This window comes from Phyllostomus discolor, chromosome 8 (assembly GCF_004126475.2).
Source record: "Phyllostomus discolor isolate MPI-MPIP mPhyDis1 chromosome 8, mPhyDis1.pri.v3, whole genome shotgun sequence".
In the NCBI taxonomy this organism is placed as follows: Eukaryota; Metazoa; Chordata; class Mammalia; order Chiroptera; family Phyllostomidae; genus Phyllostomus; species Phyllostomus discolor.
The window spans coordinates 81,880,125-81,902,035 of record NC_040910.2 but is presented as its reverse complement, the minus strand read 5'-3'; the positions used below and the strand labels follow the sequence as shown (position 1 = coordinate 81,902,035).

The 21,911-nt window shown below is 38.6% G+C and overlaps 1 protein-coding gene across 3 annotated transcripts in view; it reads left to right on the top strand.

Annotated features, from left to right (window-relative positions):
* Positions 1-21,911, top strand: part of MYO1D (myosin ID) — a 321,752-nt gene that overhangs the window by 104,024 nt on the left and 195,817 nt on the right. For all 3 annotated transcript variants that reach the window (XM_028519915.2, XM_036033405.1, XM_036033404.1), the window contains 4 exons: positions 2,253-2,423; positions 5,991-6,061; positions 9,470-9,544; positions 16,086-16,218. In XM_028519915.2, the coding sequence (XP_028375716.1) occupies positions 2,253-2,423; positions 5,991-6,061; positions 9,470-9,544; positions 16,086-16,218 (450 nt within the window). The remainder of the gene's footprint in view (positions 1-2,252; positions 2,424-5,990; positions 6,062-9,469; positions 9,545-16,085; positions 16,219-21,911) is intronic.

Sequence of the window (21,911 nt, the reverse complement as noted above, 5' to 3'; positions counted from 1 at the left end):
GAGCAGAGATCATAATGTGATGAACTCAGTGTACCCATCACCAGCTTGAACACTTATCAGACGATTGCCAGTCTTGTGTCATCTGCACCTACCCCCCACACCCCCCACCCCCAGATTGTTTGGAGCCACATCCCAGACTGTGATGTGACAGTCATGTAATGCATTTCATCTGTAAATATTTCAGTGTGTTTCTCTAAAAGTTAAACACCTTTACAAAAACCGTAACCACAATACCACTATCACACCTAAAAAGTGAATAATAATTCCTTAACATAAAAATCCAGTCATTGCTCACATTTTACATTTTCTTAATTGCCTTATAGGTGTTTTGTTTTGTTTTGTTTTGTTTTTACAGTCTGTTTGAATTTGGATCCAAAGGAGGTTCCACCATGATTTGTTCATAGTTCCCTCGCAAATCTATAGATTCCCTCTCTCTTTCTCTCTCTTCCTTATAATCTTTTGTTGAAAAGAATGGGTCATTTCTTCTGTAGTAATTCCTATAATCTGAATTTGGCTAATCAGATTCCTGAGGTGTCATCGAATATGTTTCTCGAGTTTATTGTTTGCCCTTGGTTGTTAGATCTAGAATCTCAACTGGTTTCAGGACCAGTGTTTTTCTACCAGTGGTGTGTGAACTTTCTTCAGGAGGCTTTTATGTCTGTTTGTCTCACTGATTCAGTTTTAAAAGCTTTTGATTCTGTAGTTTGCAGGTCATTTTTAGCTGTTGAACTAAAGTTCAAGCAGAACTTGACTGTCAGGCACAAAGCTGCTTGATTTGGAGTGGGCCTGGGAGGTCTGGAGCCCACCCCATCACATGTCAGCTTGCCCCATTCATCCCCTGAGACGCCTCCTGGAGATGCCAGGTTGCTGGAAGAAACTGGCCTGGAAACCACTACTTTAAACAGCATAAAACTTATGAACTAAGATCAGTCACTTTTGGTTTATATAACTATAGTTTTAGGGAGCTTAATTTCTTTGTCTGTGGGACAAAAGACTTAGCCTCTAATTCCATAGTCCCAAAGTTTAAAATTTCAGCTATTCATTAGTATAGAGTTCTTGTTTTTTGAGTATTTTAAGGATATTTTTCCAAAAATGGAAGTAACTTTTCACCCTAATTAGAAATGTAATAAATGCCAAAATGAAGACCAATATTTTGACCAAGACCTCTCCATCTCTGTATTACTGACCTTTTGGACCAGATAAATCTCTGTTGTGAACCTGTCCTGTGCTTTGTAGGATGTTTAACAGCATCCCTAGCCTCTTTCCACTGGATGCCAGTAAGACTCTCTGAGTCATGACCATTAAAAGTGGCAGCAGTCATTGTCGAAGGTCTTCCAGAGGGCTAAGGCCTCTGGAGGGTGCTAAGGCACCCTCTGTGGAGAACCTCTGATTTAGACAAACCAGGGAAGTATAAAAAAGAAAGTAAAAGCCACCCAGTTTGAGATTTTTAGTCCACAGGATACAGAAGATAACTTGGAAGACTGGGAATGGAACTGAAAACTACAGACAAATAACCAGCATGAGTCCTTGATTTTAAATAGCACGGAGCAGGGATACATGAGAAAGTTTCATAGTCTAGTATGAGTTTATAGATCTTACAGAAGGTAATAGAGACAACTGTCAGTTCAGGGACCCCTAAATGACATAGGACACATCAACACACAAGACGAAAATGTACAGTAATAAGCTATGCAGCTTCTGGATAAGTTCAGCTTGCCTGAGCGAGGCTCCTGTGTGCTCTGCTTCTGGTGTGCCCTGAAGGACATCAGGATAAACAGGTGTCAAAAAGCATTTTCGTATAAAACTTGTGCATAGTGAAGTTACCAAAAAGCCAGAGGTTATCCATAACTTCATTCAGCTCATGGAAGTAAATGAAAAACATATTCTTAACTTTTATCGATCCTTACATTTCAGAACTACATTTTTTATGGTATACCCTGAAAACACATCAAAACTCTCCTAAGCCCTAATATGCTTGTTAACTTTGGGAAACTGGAAAAGATTTGGACTTTAGTACAGGCCCATCCATATAACTTGAAAATGCACGTTCTGCACTTCCTCACATTATACATCAAATACAACTTGAAGGTTATTTGTTGGTATTTGGTGTAATCTGGGTCTTGTGGTCAATGGCAAACAGATTGGGGGGCTGAGAGTCTGGAGGAGGAGGGTAGGTACATGTGGGGGCACTGTTGTTTTATGTATCCAGGTCTCTGCTCCCTTTGTAATTGCTCCTTTGCTGTGTCCCACAGATTGATTACTTCAACAATCAGATCATCGTGGACCTTGTGGAGCAGCAGCACAAAGGGATCATTGCGATCCTTGATGACGCCTGTATGAACGTCGGCAAGGTCACCGACGAAATGTTCCTCGAAGCGCTTAACAGTAAATTGGGCAAACACGGGCATTTTTCCAGCCGAAAGGTAATGTGTGTGATAAGATCTTCCCCTTGTTTTCATCAGTAAGATTTTCCTCATTGTTTGACATATCTCAGTGACTGTATATGTTAGGTTACAAGAATGTCCACTTAACTAAGAAAAACAGCCATAAACATCCATTCAATGACTTATTGCTCTGGATAAATTCTGCCTTCTCTGGTTTTATAGGATGACAAGATTGATAAAACTCATAATATCCAGGAGAGGGAGCTCCAGACTATGCAATTTACTGGAAATAGGAAAAAAAACGAACAAGATTCTTTGAAAAGCATGATGTCATTTATAACCAATAGGTACAAAGTCCTTGTTCACGTGCTAGAATTTTGCTCCTGCATCTGATAATTCTGGCACTGGAAATAGCTTCCGTCCTTGACTTTTTACTGTAGCTCTCAATTATAATAGTGTATGTGCTTTGCCAGACTATGTGACTTTCTTAAGAACAGAGAAATTCTAGCTGTAATTCTGGTTGTTACATGGAAACTCATTCTTTAAATACATGGGTATCCTATCAACTCCCTACTTTTCACATTGTAAAAATGTTATCAGCAGATCACGTCTCTGAATAATTGGTGGCATTCTGGTTATCAGACCTTTGTGCTGTGCTTTGCATGTAGTATACTGTTAACATTTGCCCTAGGAGGGGGTACACCATTGTCCCCAGGTGTTTCTTACAAATATAGGCTTGTCCAGCAACCATAAGCTAAAGTAAAAACAGCCCCCATACTTCTTCACTTTCGTGAAAAAGGGGCAAACACTTCTGCTCCTCCATAATTTCATGTCAGTCTACAATGCACTGCCATTCTCAGCACGGATAAATCTGTCCTCTAACTTTGTCCCCTTTGAAATTACATAATCAGAATAGGAAGATCCCATAATTAACTAGGTAAAGCACAACCATCAGACATAAATTACTGGCTGATATTTATTCTAGAACAGTTTATTTCTAAAATACTCTCCTTGGGCTGTAACAGAAGATTGACTTGTAGCCCTTCTACCAGTTGGCTTTGAGATACTACAGTCTGATCTTGGACATTAGGGTTCTAGTTAGAGGTACCCCTTCAGTTATTCCCCATTTAAAATGCAAATACTTACTAAGTGGCTGTCATTTTTCAGGCACAATCCTGGGTGCTGGGGGAAAGAACAGTGAACAAAATTAGAAGTCACCTAAATAATTTAGAATGCTTTTAGAGATGGCATGATTACATGGGCAGATGTCCTGTTTTTGAGAAATGGGTTGAAAATGTCCTTTGCAATCACAGCTGAGGTTTTGGAGACTCACCTGGAATTGTGCCCACCAGATGATCAGTGTTTGTCAAATCTGAATTGAATTGGTCATGATCATACTGAATAAACCTTATAGAGTATTGCATTTTAAACATGCAAGACTTATTTAGATAAATAACCGTGACGCTCACATGAGAAATCACCTCATTTTGATGTTTCACCTTGGCCATTTATACACCTGAATTAAATTTGTCAACCAAGTATTTGGAAATATAATCTCATTCTCAACATAGCAACTGTGCATAGTACGTTTAAGCAGTTGCTACTGATTTTGTAGGAAATGCTGAACAGTAATTAATCTGTAAAGATTGGATTTTCTTTCTTTCTTTCTCTTCTTTCTTTTCTTTTTTTTCTTTCTTTTCTTTCTTTTCTTTCTTTTATTTCCTTTCTTTCTTAAATGTGGGAGCCCAGGTTTTGCCAACCAGGTGGCTCCTTCCTCCAGCATCACCCCAAGACAAGCACTAAGATGGGAGATTTTAAAGTGTATTCTTTCCTGGGATTTTTGCCTAATGAAGGAAAGACATGAAATAACCAAGCTGTCAGGATATTTTCATCACTGTGAATCTTTCTGTTACATGACCCCATTATTCTGTATGTTCAGCCAGGTCTTAACCATTTGCTACTGGTTACTGATTAGCTAAAGTTATTGTCATGTTAAATAAGAGGTTTTTGGCTTATAATATTTATTGAGGTGCTAAATTGTTTCTTATGCTTTAAAGTTATGAAGAGGTAGGAAAATGATCTAATAAACCTTAAAATTAGTATTTAAAGAATTACTAACATATGAAGTTAAATGATAATTGAATAACTATTATTATTTTCTAGAAAGTAAAGCCTAACACCTTCTGTGTTCAGATCAGTTATGACTTTGCAGTACCCAAATGTAAGAATATTTAATTAGTATAGACATCTCTTGGGTCCTTCTCCTTTGGGGATTTTATAAATAAACGGGTTTTATGAAAGTGGTTAATAAGAGAAGAAGAGAGGAATCAAATATTTTGGAAAAACTCTGTATGTTACTGGATCTCCATAGTTTGTGTAACCTTGATGATAACTCCCTGAGACATGATTGTTAAAGGAGACAGAGCAAGTAGATGGCAGAGCCCAGAGTGGAGCCTTGGAAGTCTGACTTCTAGTTTCCTGTCTGACTGTACACACTTGTTGAGTAAATTTACTAATTATTCCTTTAACAATCTAGATATTGGCATAGACCCCACCGTCCTGGTTAGGATGGTTTGTTATCTAACACTACAACGTAAGTGGTTTTTGTGAATAACTACTCTCAATGTTTTGTGGATTCTTAGACATCTGCCTTAGAACTTAAAGGCTATCAAGTGATCTTTCACAGGACAGACGAAGTCTAGGTGCCACTGTAACAAGGAGAGTTGCAGAAAGTTATGGAGACTACCAGGGCTATATAGAAACTGCCTTTCCATAAAGTATTCCTCTTCAGTAAGAAAGAGCTTCTGAAGGTCGATCTCTATGAAATGATAGACCCAAACTGGAGTCCCAGCCTAGCAAAAGACAGGCAAGCCACGCTCTTGTGTGTACAGGAAGCACAGACATTACGTTCAGTCCCAACAATCCTTCCCAGAGCTACCACCTGCGAGTTACATGGCCTCTGCCAGTTGCCTAACCACTTTGAGCATTAGTTTCCGCATGTGGAAAGGGGAGCCCATAATACTGATTCAGCTACCAGTGGTGAGGATTGAATGAGACATGTGCGCCTGCCAGACAGCAGGCCCTCAGTGTGGCCCTCCTTAAGTGGAACACTGAGAAGGAAACTGTATCTGTCAGGGTTGGCTGGAATGCATTAAGACCACAGCCAAGATTAAGTGTCATAGACAGTAGAAGCCCACTTTTTCTCAAGGACCCAGACTTCTTTCGCCTTCTGGCTCTTCCGTCCCCTAGGCTCTGCCCTTCTCTACATCCAGCTAGTGGGAGGAGAAAAGAAAGTGCAAAGGAGGATTGCCCCCTTCTCACCAGCTCAGCCCTGGAACAGCCTCACCTCTCTTCCACTCACCTCCCATTGTCCAGAACTTGGTTGCTCGGCCACATTCAGCTGCAGGGCTGCTGTGTGGATTTCTGGTGAAAGCTTGCTGTCTTTACCACACAAGCAAAATATTTAAATCAAGCCCCATACAGTGTGATTTCATCCATAATGACATCATGATTTGTAACATTTTATATCTCATATAAAATTGGAGTATATTTTTAGGAAAGTGAAAATCACTGTTTTTCAAAATAATCTCCTTCTTAATTTCTTAGCTCTGTGCCTCAGACAAAATACTGGAGTTTGATCGCGATTTCCGAATTCGACATTATGCAGGTGATGTAGTGTGAGTATCTTACTTTGGTACCTTGTGTGATGGTTTGCATGCAACCTTCCTTTAGAAAATATAACCAGGGGAAAATATAAGTTGTTTTCCTGTTCACTTTATATACCTCTTTTAATCTTTCACTTTAAAAAGAAGTTGGCATGCTTCATTCATTCCTTGCTTTTCAAACATTTACTGAGCATACACTATGTGTCTGTGCACAGTTCCTGGCACAGCTGGTAGTCAGTTAGCTGACTGGATAAATACATCATTTATCCTCAGCTGATGGATAAATACATCATGGAACCTTGTTAAGAACTAGGATGGAACAATAGCTGAGAGGGGGCTTTCCTTGAAGACACTAAGAGTTAAGTGGAGGATGTAAGCAGTTACATGATAAGTCACTCTAAAGAAGAATGTTAAACTTCTTTTTGAAGTTTATTTGTGCATTTAGAAATGCACAAATGAATACATGGAGAGATAATAATTACCAAGATGGGGAGTATAGAGAAATCTTGCTGGAGGAAGTGATACCCAAGCCGAGTCCTAAAAGTAAAAGAGGCTTTGTTAGAGCAAAGAGCTAGGGAGAGAGGAGGGAGAAGAGACAGCAGACATACAGGCCCTGAGATGAAAGTCATCACTGTATGTGCAGAACTGTAAATATTTGGGTAACTTTGTGAGCAAAAACCAGTTTGCCATATTATTTCTCAAATATGATTTGAAAAGTAAAACTTACATAAGCCACATTTGCTGATTATAATAAAAGTAGAAATTGATAAGAAAACATAACTGAAAAATATAATTGTCATAGTGTTTTAGTTTCTAAGAGCTGCAGTAACAAATTACCTTAAATTGATGGCTTAAAACAAGAGAAATAGATTCTTTCACAGTTCAGGGGGCCAGAAGTTTTAAATCTAGGTGTCACAAGGCTGTACTCTGAAGGCCCTAGAGAAGAGCCTTTTCTAGCTTCTGGCAGCCACAGGCACTCCTTGGCTTGTGGCCCCATCACTCCAATCTCTGCCTCTGTGGTCACATTGCCTCCTCCTCTTGGGTGTGTTGGTGTTAAATCTCCTGTGCCTCTATTCTAAAACTACACTTGTGATGGCATTTTGGGCCCACCTGGGTAATGCAGTTCAAGCTTCTCCTCTCATGGTCCTTCATGCGATCACACCTTTCACCAGAGAAAGTGAGCATGCACAGGTCCGAGGGAATTTGACATGGATTTTTTTGGGAGGGCATTTTTTCAGCCTACTGTACTTAGTATGCTTTGACTGTTCATTGAACACTGTTCCTTGTCTTAGTATTTAAAGAGCCCTCTTGTTCTTTCTTCTTATATTTTGCATTAGGAATTCTATTGATATTCATAAAACCCATTATAGGGAGAGATGAAGCAATAACAAAAAAGCAAATGATGATCTCTAAATGCTGAAAAGACATTTGGAGAAATTTTAATAGCTGTTCCTGATTTAAATTAAAACTCTAGAATCATAAAATAATATGGCTCAAAATTATCGCCCCATCTGTCAAACTAGCCATTAGTGCTGGTGTGGTACCATTTCCCGCTTTTCCTGGTCCTCTTCCCAGGTTCCAGAATGCTGAAGAGGGAAGGCCCCGCACTGCACAGCTATCTCCCACTGCAAACCCAGGCCTCACCTACACGGTACTTCCATCTGGCTCGAAATGACAGAGCTGGACAGAGACCTTAGAGACCACCTAGGCCAGCCCTTTTGTTTCATAGATGAAGAAACTTACATAGAGTATATAAAAGTCATACCCAAGGTCACACAGCATGTTTGTGGAAGAGCTGAGACAATAACTAGGTTTCCTGACTCCCAGAACTCTAGCCGACCTCTTTGAGTATATTCAGCGTCTCAGGCTTGCCCTGCTCTCCCTAAGCCCTATAATCCTTGTCTAGATTTTTACTGGACATCTTCTGTGTGCACAATACTTTATAAAGTATGGTCCCTGCCCATAGAGAACAATCCTTGTAAGATACAAAAATAGGTATATGGTTGTGAGTGTGTGTGTTTACACACATAAATTTGTAGATCATCTGTATAAATAATTATGCACATACATATACACACATTTATATACATACACTGATATAATAAAAGGTATCTAAAATAATTGCCATATGAATTGTTATCAGAATTCAAAATAAGGAAGTGATATAATACTTTTAGCTGTGTGATAACCCAGGAAGGCTGATGCTGCCTTGGGTGCTTGGGTGCTAGGGATTGTTTTTATAGGAACAAGTGGGAAGAGTGCTAAAAAAATATTCAGGAAATAGCAACTAGGACCATTTGACTGGAGGGTATCCTTTTTTGTAGCATAGACAAGTAGAAATGCCTGGAAAATAGGCTGAGATCAAACCATAATGAGTCTTGAAGGCCAAAAATAAGGACTTTGAAGTTTGAATTTTACTGGATAGACAACAGATTGAGTCAAGTGACTTCAAGGGTTCAGTCAAAAATGACTTGAAGGTATTAAGAAGAAAACTAGGGTTGGGGAGGCAAGGACATAATTTTGGACTGGTGACCTTAAAGGGCCTGTGGGCAGCATAGCCTGAAGGAACTTTCTTACAGAACTAAATGTATAAGGATGAAACATTGGCAAGGGGTCAAGGTTAGAGACCTGAGAAGTGTGTACATTGATGTAATTGTCAATGAGAATGTATAGACAGGCGAGAAAACAGCTGTAAGGAGCAGCTACATCTAGAATTACTATTTGCTCAACTGCCTAGCCTCTGTCCTTACCACCCAGAATCCTCCATTCCTCTTATACCACCAACCCTGAGTTCCCTCCCTTCTCACCAGATGCTGGATTTCAAGACCTTACTCATCTCCCTTCCTCCAAACCATGAATACTAGCCTCCTTATTTTCCCTCAAGTAAACCATGCATGTGCCTGCTTCCGTCCCTTCCTTTAATCTGTTTTCCTGTGTTATCTGCCTTCCTTTCTCCTCTGCTTATCCAACTCTTACCATCCTTTGCAGTTCTCCTTGGATTCTTTTATCCCACCCTGAGCACACTGAGCGAACCTTAGGCAAGTCACTTGACCTCCGTATGGATGAGACTCTTAGCTCCTGTGTGTCGCTGTTTTGCTTTTATCTTAGGAATGTTGGATGATGATAAGTACAGCTGTCTGTATTTTAAGTCATCTTCTTGAGGTAAGCAGTAAACCGGGAGAAAATTATTTTAATTGTAATAATGGTGATGATGTTTGCTCTCCCTTTAAGGAATAGAAACTATAGCCCCTCTATGTAGTAGGTACATTTGATATGCCTTAACACAGAACGTGGAGGACAGAATCACCCTTATAGATTGGTTGCATAATTAAGAGCAAAAGGGCATGTAGGCTTCTAGAAAAGCTTAAATGTGGCTGTTTGGTGAGTAATGTATGTTTTTCTGTTTTTTTCCTCTATTAGCTATTCTGTCATTGGTTTTATTGACAAAAATAAAGACACTTTATTTCAAGATTTCAAGCGCCTCATGTATAACAGGTAGGATTAAATTTTATTATCTTTACATTAAACTCTTTGACATTAATTACACAGTATATATACACATTATTTTTATGCGACAATTTTAAGATTTTCTGGTAAATTTTCTAGTTTTGCTTGATCACACTTAATGAATAAGATTTACTTTATGATTATAAAAATCTATAAACATAGGACAGGGACCTACTAATAATATGATTTTCCTTGATTTCCCTTGGGTTGCCTCCGTTTCTCTGGTCACTGCTGCCATCCTTCTGGCACCCCCTACCAGTGTAGGCAGGAGTCCCCGGCTAGAACAGTGGTGAAGGGAGGGTGTCAGATAACCTCTGGTGCAGCTGAAACCTGTACACACTCAGACTCCCACTGTAGTGTCTTAGCCTCTGACTAAGAGAACCTCGGACATCAGAGTGGCATCTCACATCAGTGGTAACATATCTTGAGTGGAGAGAATCTTCTCACAATCCCAGAAAACATGAAAAAGCTATGGTGGAATAAAACAAAGCAAAGCATCAAACCCAACATGATACTTTGGAGAGAAGGCCCATGAAGGAAAACAGATTCTTAGCCAGCTTCTTCTTTTGGATTAAAGAACTGTAGTTACTCATTTATCAAGTTGCCTCAGTCAGTTGGTCTGTAGATCATCAAAAATTATTGCGCACCTCCAAGCCACACGTTCTTCTGTGCTCTGGGATATGGCTGTGGAAAAAATTCAGATGAAGTCCCTGCCCTCCTGGAGCTTATATTCTAGTGGAGATCACAGTCAATAAATAAGAAAACAACTAACGTCCAGGTAGTGACAAGTGCTGTGAGGAAAAATAAAGTAGATAAAAGATCGAAGGGTGCATGCAGGTAAGGGCAGGGGAGGCATCATAGATGGGATGGTCAGAAAATGCTTCTTAAAAGAGGTGACATTTGAGAGGTGACAAAGACCTGAATGAAGCGAGGTCAAGAGCCAGGTTCATTGGGGGAAAGAGCGCTGCAAGTAGAGATAACTGCTAGTACCAAGGTGCTAAGCTAAGAATGAGTTTGGGAGTATTGAAGGCAGCAAGAGGGTCACTGTGGCTTTAAAAAAAAAGAGTGATGGGACAGTGATAAGGAATGAATTTATTTTCATTCAGTGAATGACAATAAATGTCAACCAGTCCTGAGTTATAAAGAGCCTGTGAGCCAAGGTGCAGAGGAGGTGTGAAGGGAAGCCATTGGAGTTAATGATATGTTGAAGAAATCACTAGGGCTGCCTTGTAAAGCACATACTATTAAGGGTAAGAGTAGACTGGGGAGACCAGTTAGAAGGCTAGCTGAGTCATCCAGGCTGAGACTTGGATGGTAGTGACAGAGATGATAAAAAGTGGTCAGAGTGGGTAGTATTTGGTAAGTAGAGCCAGCAAGATTTGCGGATGGATAGGATGTGTGATGTGAGAGAAAAAACAGAAATCAAAGACAATGCCTGAGCAATGGGGAAGGGATGCTTGGTGAGAGGAAGACAGGAGGAGCTAAGTTGGGGAAAATCAGGAGTTTTCTTTTGGATATTTTATGCCAGAAGTGTATATTGGACATCCAGTTGCAAATGCTAAACAGGCAATTGCATGTATGCATCTGGAACTCAAGGTAAAGGTGGGACTAGAGATATAATTTATTGATAATGTTTAATGCCATAAGTCTGGATGAGATTTAGAGTGAATATAGATTTAAAAATAAAACAGAAAAGTGGTCCAGAACTGTGAACCAAAGGGTCACAGGTTCGATTCCCAGTCAGGGCACATGCCTGGGTTGCTGGCCAGGTCCCCATTGTGGGGCATGTGACAGGCAACCACACACTGCTGTTTCTCTCCCTCTCTTTCCCCTGCCCTTTCCCTCTCTGTAAAAATAAATAAATAAAATCTTAATACTGAAAAAAAGGAAAAGAAAAAAAGAGGTCCAAAGAAGAATCCCTGACACTCCAACATGTAGAGTCAAGAAAGAAAGGAGGAAGTAGCAAAGGAAACTGAAAGCATGTTAGTGAGGGAGGGAGAAGACCTGGAATCTGGTGTCACTGAGGCTAAGCCAAGAAAAAAAGTGCTTTAAGAAGAAAAAATTATAAACTGTGTCAAAAATCTGTGAAAAGTAGAGTGATGTGAGGACCAAGAGTAACCATTAGACTTGCTAACGTGAAGGTCAGCAGGACTCTCAACAACACTGGTCTCAGGAGAGTTGGGAAGGCTAATGTGTGATTGAAGCAGGCTCGGGGGAACACGGAAAATTAGACTGTGGGGACAGTGTGTTTAAACAGTTCTTTTAAGAAGTTTTGCCATAAAATAGTTCATCTGTGTGGATGCCACTAAGAATGATGATGGAGCTGTCATTGCTAGAAAGTAGTTACAGAGAGCCCTGGCCAGGTGGCTCAGTTGGTTGGAGCATTGTCCCATACACCAAAAGGCTGTGGGTTCGATTCCCGGTCAGGCCACATAACTAGGGTGCGGGTTCAATCCTTGGTCAGGGCACATGTGGTTAGGCCACCAATCAATGTTTCTCTCTGTCTCTCCCCCTGCCCCAACTTCTCTCTCTCCCAAATCAATAAACATACTCTCAAGTGAGGATTAAAAGAAGAAAGTAAGTTACAGAGACAGTGAATGTGAGAGAGAATCCATGTAAGAGCTGGTTATAGGGAAAAAGGGCTTCCAGAAAGGGGTTTCAGAGGGACAAATGACAGACTCTGGCATTGTTCTGTGTAGAAAATGTCAAAACTCAAATTGGAAAAATGGCCTTAGCTCGCCAGTGGCAATATCAGGGTTTGTTGCTAAGGGAAGAAGGCAGCCAGGCTGTGTACCAAGAGACTGCCCCAGGTGGCATTTGTTACCTTCATGAGTTTGTCATGGCCCAGAGGGTCCGCTCACTGAGAACAGCCTCAGCTTCCAGTGGCAGTTTCATGTAACTCCAAGCTCACAGGACAAATGGAGAAGCAAAGCAGCCTGTGGATTTATTTCCAGAGAGTAACAGTCACATGGAATGGAATACTTGTATTGGTATGAAAAGCTATTTTTTCCTATTGGAAACCCTACTAGGGAAGTCAAATAGCAGTGAGAATTCTAGTTTATTGACAGTGAAAAATATTGCCCATAAAAATCCAGAATACTTAATTGCTTGGTAAGCATGGAATCAGAACAAAGGAGCCTAGATAAGCCCAACAATTAAAGGCATCAAGCTAAGATGAATTCATTTCACAATAGGGATGATCTTGCCAGAGGTGTAAAAAGATTAAAAATCTGTTGACTATAGCCCTGGCTGGCGTAGCTCAGTGGATTGAGTGCAGGCCGCAAACCAAAGTGTCACAGGTTCGAGTCCCAATTGGGGTACATGCCTGGGTTACAGGCCATGACCCCCAGCAACTGCACATTGATGTTTCTTTCTCTCTCTCTCTCTTTCTCCCTCCCTTCCCTCTCTAAAAATAAATAAATAAAATCTTTGTAAAAAATCTGTTGACAGTAACATACTGTATATATTTCCATAATAGGAAAGGCCTTGCCAATGGAATGGGAAGTCTTGAAATTGGGCTAAAACCATCTTTCTAGATGGTGTTTGGATGGGCTGCCTTTGCCTCTGGACACTTCAGTATTTCCATGGCTAAATAGCCTCCCAAATTTCATAAATATTTTATTTATTTATTCACTTTTTAGAGAGAGAGGAAGGAGGGGAGGAAGAGAGGGAGAGAAACATCCATCAGTTGCCTCTTGCATGCCCCCAACTGGGGACCTGGCCCATAACCCAAGTGTGTGCCCTGACCAGGAACCAGACCAGTGACCTTATTATTCGCAGTCCGGAGCTCAATCCATTAAGCTGCACCAGGCAGGGCACCTCCCAAATTCCCATCCTTTCTTTCTTTGTATGTATTTAAAGAGTAATTCTTGGATCTCGAGTTCTGTAATTCTTAGAGGATTCGTGCATGTTAGTTAGTGTGAGTGTGTGTGTGTATCAGTGAGAGGAGGAAGAAAGCAAGCAGGTGGCAGGCCAGGTGCACAGACTTTAATCATCAGCACTGTCTTGTTAGCCAGCTAAGTTCTGTCTTGTGTATTATACATACTGCCTTTCTGGACAACTAAGTTTTCCTTTTAAGGAGAGGGTTCCTTTATTTTGTCTATTTATTGTATGAGCTGTCAGTAGCAATGCTTTTATTTTTTTATTTTATTTTCTAATTACAGTTTACATGCAATATTATTTTGTATTGTTTCAAGTGTACAGCATAGTGGTTAGATAATCATATACTTTACAGAGTGTTCCCTCTGAAATGTCCTACCTGGCACCATACATAGCTATTACAATGTCATTGACTATATTCCCTATGCTGTATTTTACATCCCCATGACTATTTTGTAACTACCAATTTGTACTTCTTAATTCCTTAACCTTTTTTACCCAGCCCTCCAGTGCTTCTCCCTTCTGGAAACCATCCTCTGTTCTCTGTGTCTGAGTTTGTTTCTATTTTGTTTTTCATTTGTTTTGTTCTTTAGGTTCTATGTGTAAGTTTAGTCATATGATATTTGTCTTATTTCACTTAGCATAATACCCTCTAGGTCCATCCATGCAAATGGTAAGATTTCATTCACTTTTATGGCTGAGTAATATTCCGTTATGTAAATGTACCATATTTTTTTTATCATCTCATCTATTGATGGGCACTTGAGTTGTTTCTGTATCTTGGCTATTATAAATAATACTACAGTGGATATAAGGGTGCATAAGTTTTTTTGAATTAGTATTTGGAGTTTCTTCAGATATATACCCAGAAGTGGAATCACTGAGTCATAAAGCATTTCCATCTTCAATGTTTTGAGGAACCTCCATACTGTTTTCCACAGTGGCTGCACAGTCTGCATTCCCACCAACAGTGCATGAGGGTTTCTAGAAATGGGTTCCTTTAAATGTTTGAAAACTATTTTGTTAATATTACATTCATGACTTACTGGCTTAAAAGTTATTTCTCTTTACAATGATTGTATGTGCCTATTTTGATTCATTATGTATCATTTCTACTGTTTAATAGTAAAATAATAATAATATAATAATAAACATCTTATTTCCTTCATTTTCAACACCCCTCCCTGTTCCATTTTACAAAGTTGTACAGGAATAGTCCCTAAAAATGGGCAGCAGTGAGTAAGGTGGTATTTGGGGTAGAAATTGTATAGACCAAAAGCCAGTAATTTTGCATTAGATTTTTCAAAGTACACGCACTCTGCTTTCAGGAAATTGTATTCAGTAGGTGTCAGGAAGGTATCCCAGCACTATGTGCATCAAATGTTGGGAACCACTGCCTTAAATTCTCTTTCTGCTAAAGATTAGGAAGGAAAAGTTAAGGGAAAATGATATATATTTATATGGCTATTTTTATTGATATGCATATCATTAGAAAATTATGGAATAATATTGGAAAGTAAAACAACTAGGTCCATAAGCCACAGATCATTGCATTACTTTATAGCCACTGCCAGTGGTGGCTGGCACTGCTTGCCAGCAGTGGTGAGCATGGCTCTGTCTTCATTCAGAGACCCAGTAAATCTTCACCTCACCGTTTATCTCCTTTGCTCTTTTGTCATCTATTCTGGCACTTTGCAGCAATTATTCTGAGCCTCTACGTATAGAAATGTACTAGGTATTTGGAAAACCAATTCAATTTTCTCAATGTTATGCCAGAGGAAGAAAAGTAGACAAAATGATGGCAGTTGGAAACACAATTAGCAAAAAATGTCCATGTTAATTATTTTCTCTTCTCAGCCTTCAATTTTAAAAAAAAATCTATAAGAGAGAAGTTTCTAGCAAGCCAGCAACATTTCAAGTTACAATTTCTTTAAAATCAAAAGCTCCCAAAATGAAATAGGAAGAAAATCAGAGTTGAGAGCACCACACGTTTTTAAAAATATCCCCACGGAGCCAAATAACAAATATATAGTCTTTGGCATGAAAACTGGCCTGAAGCGCACTCAGGAATTGGATTGCAGCAGCCTGAGCATCACGTCAGCAACATGTTATAACTGCCTGCACTCCCTGTAAATGTGCTCGTAAATTCAACTGCAGTCACGGGAATTGCCAGGAGATGACGTGAACATGATTATTTCTAACTGTATCTTTAGAAAGACCCGGCTTTTTGTAGTGTTACCTGTTCTGTAGGAATATGTGTTTCAGTCAGAAGATATTTCACGTTCACGATTTCTACCATAGCAGTGAGAATCGTTTTCCTACTGGAGAGTTGCCCTCATTCTTAATGACTACCACTAAAATCATTTTCTTTCATGTCTATGTTGTAAGGCCCATATTAACTATTCAAGGGTCCTAGGTCATAATAATACAGATGTCACTTTAAAGAAGTTTGAAGAGCTTTTTAAATATAGTATAGTATAGTATAGTGTGGACACATCTTTCAGCATAATTTTCTGGATGGAATTTTTTCTCATTTATGCCTAATGAGTTCGGTCTGCGTCCAGTAGTGCCTCCCAGGATACACAGTTCAGCAAGATTGCTTAGCAGTTCTTTTTCAGTCTGTTTGAATTGCTCTCTCTGTGCTTCTCAGTTCAAACCCTGTGCTGAAGAACATGTGGCCCGAAGGCAAACTGAGCATTACAGAGGTGACCAAGAGGCCTCTGACCGCCGCCACCTTATTTAAGAATTCTATGATTGCTTTAGTAGACAACCTTGCATCAAAGGTAATTATTTTCTTTTCTAAATATCCAAGTTAATTCCTAGGTTCCCTTTTAATACATGTTATAGAAAATGTGTATATGGTTTGCTTTTTAGGTAATTATAGTAGATCAAATTGAAGAATATGTATTTTAAATGAATTTTATGATAGAATTTTTATTGCTTTTTTGTTATTGTTAACATGGCTGGGTGAAACTGTTGTTTGTGTCCCAGAGAAAAAAAATTTTTTTAAACTTGGGCTTTTTATCTTACTGCTGTTGTCAAGAGAAAAGTCTAAGTAAGGTCTTTAAAACATAGATGATAGATAATAAATGATAGATAGATAGATAGCACATGCCTGACAAAAATAAACTTCAGCCCTGTACTGACGACAAAGGCTGGCTCAAAAAAAAATCTTGGCTGTAATACGCCATCTATATATCATATCTGAATACAAAACGATCAGCTAGAGTTTTAAGATAAAGTTTGGTTCATAAGTATTGTCCTTAGGCTGTTTTTGTTGTTGTTGTTGTTGTTATTGTTGTTTCCTTAGGCTGTTTTAAATGGTTGAAATGAAAAGATGTAGTATTGACAATTACTTCTACTTTTTATTGTTCCTTTAAGATCTAACATTGTTTGATAACTTTAGTCTGTTTTTATTTTCTTAAAGAACAGATTTTTACTCATAACTGCTGCTGCTGACAAGTTTGATAAATTAATCAGCATTCTGGGGCTTGTTATTTTTAGTTCATTTTTATTTTTTTCTTCTAGTGCTTTCCCTGTGTATTTTCTTATTCATTATTATCTTTTTTTTTTAAACCAACTCATTTCTAAGAATTTAAATCTCCACCATTTCTGGTTACTTCACTGTGAATAAATTAGGCAAATGCCACAAGAACATATCTGTTCAGTAGCTTTCTTTTTCATTTCATCAAGATTCTTTGGCCTCAAATAACAACAAATGAGCAGTGTCCAGAAAAGGAGGGGAAAGGCCAAACCTCCAGAAAGGGGGTTTGACACAGATACCAAAGACTGGAATTCACTAGAACCCTTCCTGTTGTCTCTCAGCGTCTGTCTGCATGTCAGCTTTACCCTGCCCCACCCAGCGAGGAGGAATAGAGTGGAACAAAGAATTTTATAAAATATATAGTTATAAAATATGTTGTTTGTAAATATAATGTTTATAAAGTATATTATTTATAAATTTATTGTTTATAAAGTAGATTTATTTAATTAACTAGAAAAGAATCACTTTTCTAAAATGTACTTTTTTAAAAAAGATTTTATCTATTTTTTTAGAGAGAGGGGGAGGGAGGGAGAAAGAGGGAGAGAAACAGCAACATGTGGTTGCCACTCATGCGTCGCCTACTGGGGACCTGGTCCACAACCCAGGCTTGTGCCCTGGCTGGGAATCAAACCAGCATCCATTTACTTCACAGGCCAGTATTCAATCCACTGAGCCATACCAGCCAGGGCTAAAATGTACATTTTAAAAAAATAAAAATACTAGAATCATCTATAGTTTCTGTATCAGGAATTAGATTTGCTGCTAATATAAGAGACCCCCAAGTTAGTAGCTGAAATTTGAGAAACGTTTATTTCTCTGTCCTGTAAATGAAGCACAGAAGGAGGTATCACAGGATTGGTATAGTAGCTCTAAGGTGATCAGGGACCCAGGTTCCATCTATCTTTCCACTGTACCATCCTGGGGCTTGTAACACATCCTGCTGGCCCAAGATGGCTCCTGGGGCTTCTTCCCTTCTAAAGAGACTTCTTTAAATCCTCTCACAGCACTTCGGATACATCTCGAGTGCTATACCTAGTTGCCAGGGAAGCTGGGAAGTACATTTTTATTCTACTCAGCTGTACACCCAGCTAGAAATAAGTATTCTGTTTCAAAGTGGGAAAAAGATAGTGGATATGAGGTAGGCAACTAGCCTAACAGTCGTGCTACAGCTGCCCAATCTGTACATCTACGAAGGTGGGGGAATGAGGGCGAGAGCAGAGACAAGCAAAAGAATATAGACAATAGAGGACAAGAAGATGGGTGGGGCAGAAACAAGGGGAAAATGTCAATTACATTTAGAATATACAAAATGAGGTGATAGAAATAAATCTAAATAATTGCTACTCATTATAACTGTAGATAGACTAAACAGACTAGATAGGTGGAAAATCCACCTTACCTATAGGAGATAACTAATTAATACGGGCAGAAAGATTATAAACAAAGAGGTAAATAAAGACATATCAAACCCCCACCCCCACCCCAAAAAAAACTGGTTAAAAGCAGTATTAATGTGAGAGAACATAGAATTTAAGGGGAAAAGTGTTAACACTGATAGACTAATAATAAAGTGAAAATACTCAGGATAATAAAACTATTTTGAGCTAGGTACCTAATAACATAGCCATTGATTATATGTGATCTCTATGAAGAAAAAGAAGGTGGCCCTGACTGGTGTGGCTCAGTGAATTGAGCACCTGCATGTGAACCAAAGGGTCGCCACTTCAGTTCCCAGTCAGGACACATGCCTGGGTTGCAGGCCAGGTTCCCCAATAGGGGGTACAAGAGGCAACTACACATTGATGTTTCCCTCTCTCCCTCCCTTCCCCTCTGTCAAAAAATAAAGAAAGAAAATCTTTTCTTTTTAAGCTGAAAAATTTTTAAGGAAAAATTGACGAGTACACAATCCTAGTGGGAGATTTTAAACCAAAGCTACCAGAAACTGATAGATCAAGCAGACAAAAACCTTAGTAAGAATGCAGAAGCTTTGGAAAACAGATGTAAACTTTTATCTAATAGATCAAAAGAACTCTGTATCCAGGGCATAGGAAACATATTCCTTTCAAGTATATATGGAACATTTGTACATGGAAGATTGACCACATGCTAGATCACAAAGAAAGTTTTAACCATTTTAAGAAATGTATATACAAATACATTCTCCATCCTCATGGCAAGTAAAATAAAATTCAGCATTAAAATTTTTAATGTGTTTAGGAACTTTTAAAAGTTACTCTCTTAAGTAACTTAAGTTGAAAAAGAAATCACAATGGAAATCATAAAATATTTGGAACTGCATGACAAAGAGCTTGCAGGAAAGTGCCAAAGTATCCCCCTTGCTAGGCCTGTATAAAGAACAAGGAAGACTTCAAGTAAATAAGTTATCAAGAAGCCTGAAAAGGAACTCCAAAGAAAATATGAAGAAGAAAATAACCTTAGTAGAAAATTTGATCAAATACACAAACTTTGAATAAAACTGACTTTAAAAAGAGAAAACAATATTATGAATGAGAAAAGAATATAACTTCATCTATTACAGAGATTTTAAAAAGCTTCAGAATATTATGAACAGTTGTATGCTACTACCTGACTCATTTTATGAGATTAATATTGCCTTAGTACAGGTTAATATTAGAAAATAAAATTAGAGATCAGTTTCACCTATGTACATAAAGATTTTAAAAATACATGAGTATTGCATTTTCTGGCAACATGATGAACGAAATACCCACTAAAACCAACTGAAAACAACCAAAATGTTAGGTCAGTTATAAAAACCAGCTTCTTGAATGCAGCCATGAACTAACAAGAGAGCAAGGAATATGCAGGCCAGGGGCTGTACAGGCAGGAGTTCACTGAGTGAAAGGAAAAATAAGCAGAGCGCTAAAGCTGCCTTGTGGGGATTTGTTGAAGTAGGTAATGTTGAGTATAGCAGTTCAAAGCCAGGTCCTGGAAGTAAAGCCCAGGGCCTGCCCCAACTAGGGTGTCTAATAGATCACACACACACATGCCCACACCATGGTGGGTCTCCAGGGGGCTGCCTCCTCAAAGGGTTACTTCTAGAGTGAATTAGAAGTAATCCCTCATTATCTTAAAGGAAAACTGCCTCTCTTGGCCCTTGACAGTGATCTAAGAGGGGCTACTTGAAGATCCCTTGAAATTTTATAATTATAAGCTACCTGAGGAGCCTGAAAAAGTTCAAGCCAATCATTTAGTTTAAAGTGGCCTGGGTCTGGTGTTGCCCCCAGGCATCTGATAGAAACTGAAAAACCTTCATACCAGACCTTAAAGAATTTCCAAAGATAAAGTTCTAAGGAGAATTAGATGTTCCCAGTAAAGAATCACTACACACACGAAACAAAATAACATATGCGAGAATCAGATGAAACAACAGAGTTAGACTCATGGGAACTACTTATACTGGAATTATCAGAAACAGGATATAAGAATAAGAATGCTTAATATGTTTCAAGAAATGAAAGGTCTAAACGTATGAGAAAGAGCAAGTAACTAGGCAGTTGATAGAAATAAAAGCTAAATAAAGTTAAAAACTCAGTGGATAGGTTTAACATCATATTGTGTTGGCCAAAAAGTCTGTTACACTTTTTTCTGTAAAATAAAAGACACATTTTTTATTGTCACCAATAACTGTATTGATTTGGATATTTTGAGTATGTCGGCTATCTCCCACTATTGGCTTCTAGTGGTAGAGATCAGGGGTGCTGCTAAACATTTTCCAATGCATAAGACAGCCCCACAGCAAAGAGTTATTTGTTCAAAATGTCAACAGTACCAAGAAGCGATGCAAACCATTTTGACATGTTCGACCCATCACAGTACCTTCTCCATTCACTGCACAAATCTTCTTTTGCATTTCAGTTTCGTTTTTGCCTTTCTTGAAATAATAAAGCATAATATACTAAAAATGTTGCATATTTCCTTCCATCTTCAATATTAAAATGGCTGCACAAAAATTCACCAATTTTGATGTTTTCTTTAAATGCACACTGATATGACAGCTGTCACTATATAATCTAACAAAATTGTGTTGAATGAAATTAAAGACAACTAAGTGCTACTAGAGCCATTGTATGGAAAAAAACTAAATGAACTTTTGACCAACTCAATATCAGACAAAGCTGAAGAGACAGTAGAGGAATTAAAGAAAGAATTGAAGAAACTGCCCAGGATTCTACTTAGAGAGGCCAAGAAATGAAACACGAAGAGACTTGGAAGATAAACTGAAAAGATCTAATGTGCAATTAGGTTGCTCCTAATCGGGGTTATACAAGGAGAGGAGCAAATGGACAGGGTGATGTCTGAAGAAGTCCTGCTGAGAATTTCAGCAGTGATGGAGGACGCCACACCCCGGGCTGGAAGAATTAAAGGAAATCTGCATGCGGGCACCTTGTGAAAACCCAAAACATCAAAGAAAATGTCTTAAAAGCAGATCAGCTTCAAAGCAATAACAGGCTGAGAGAAAATAACTGTGAACCAAAATTCTATACCAAGAGAATATATTTTTTAAAAACAAAGATAAAATAAAGAATCTCTCTGAAAAATAGAAACAGAGTTAGAACCACACTGAAGGAAATTCCGGGGGATGTACATCAAGCAAGAGCAAGAATATATTACATGAAAGTCTGAAATGCCAAAAAGAAGAGCAAAGAAATAGGTAAATATGTGGGTATATATAAATAAACTGACTCTGTAAAGTAAAATTTTATTGGATTAAAAATGCATAATAGAATTAAATAGCACAATAATACCACATAAATAGGAAGGATGAATGACTATAATTCAAGTATTTAATGTCCTTGGTTGTTCAGGAAAAGAATAAAAATATTGCTTGCATTAAAACTAATATTACAATTGCATTTTAAATTTTCTAGTGCAGTCATTAAAAGAATAGTAATGAGATTATAACTTCCA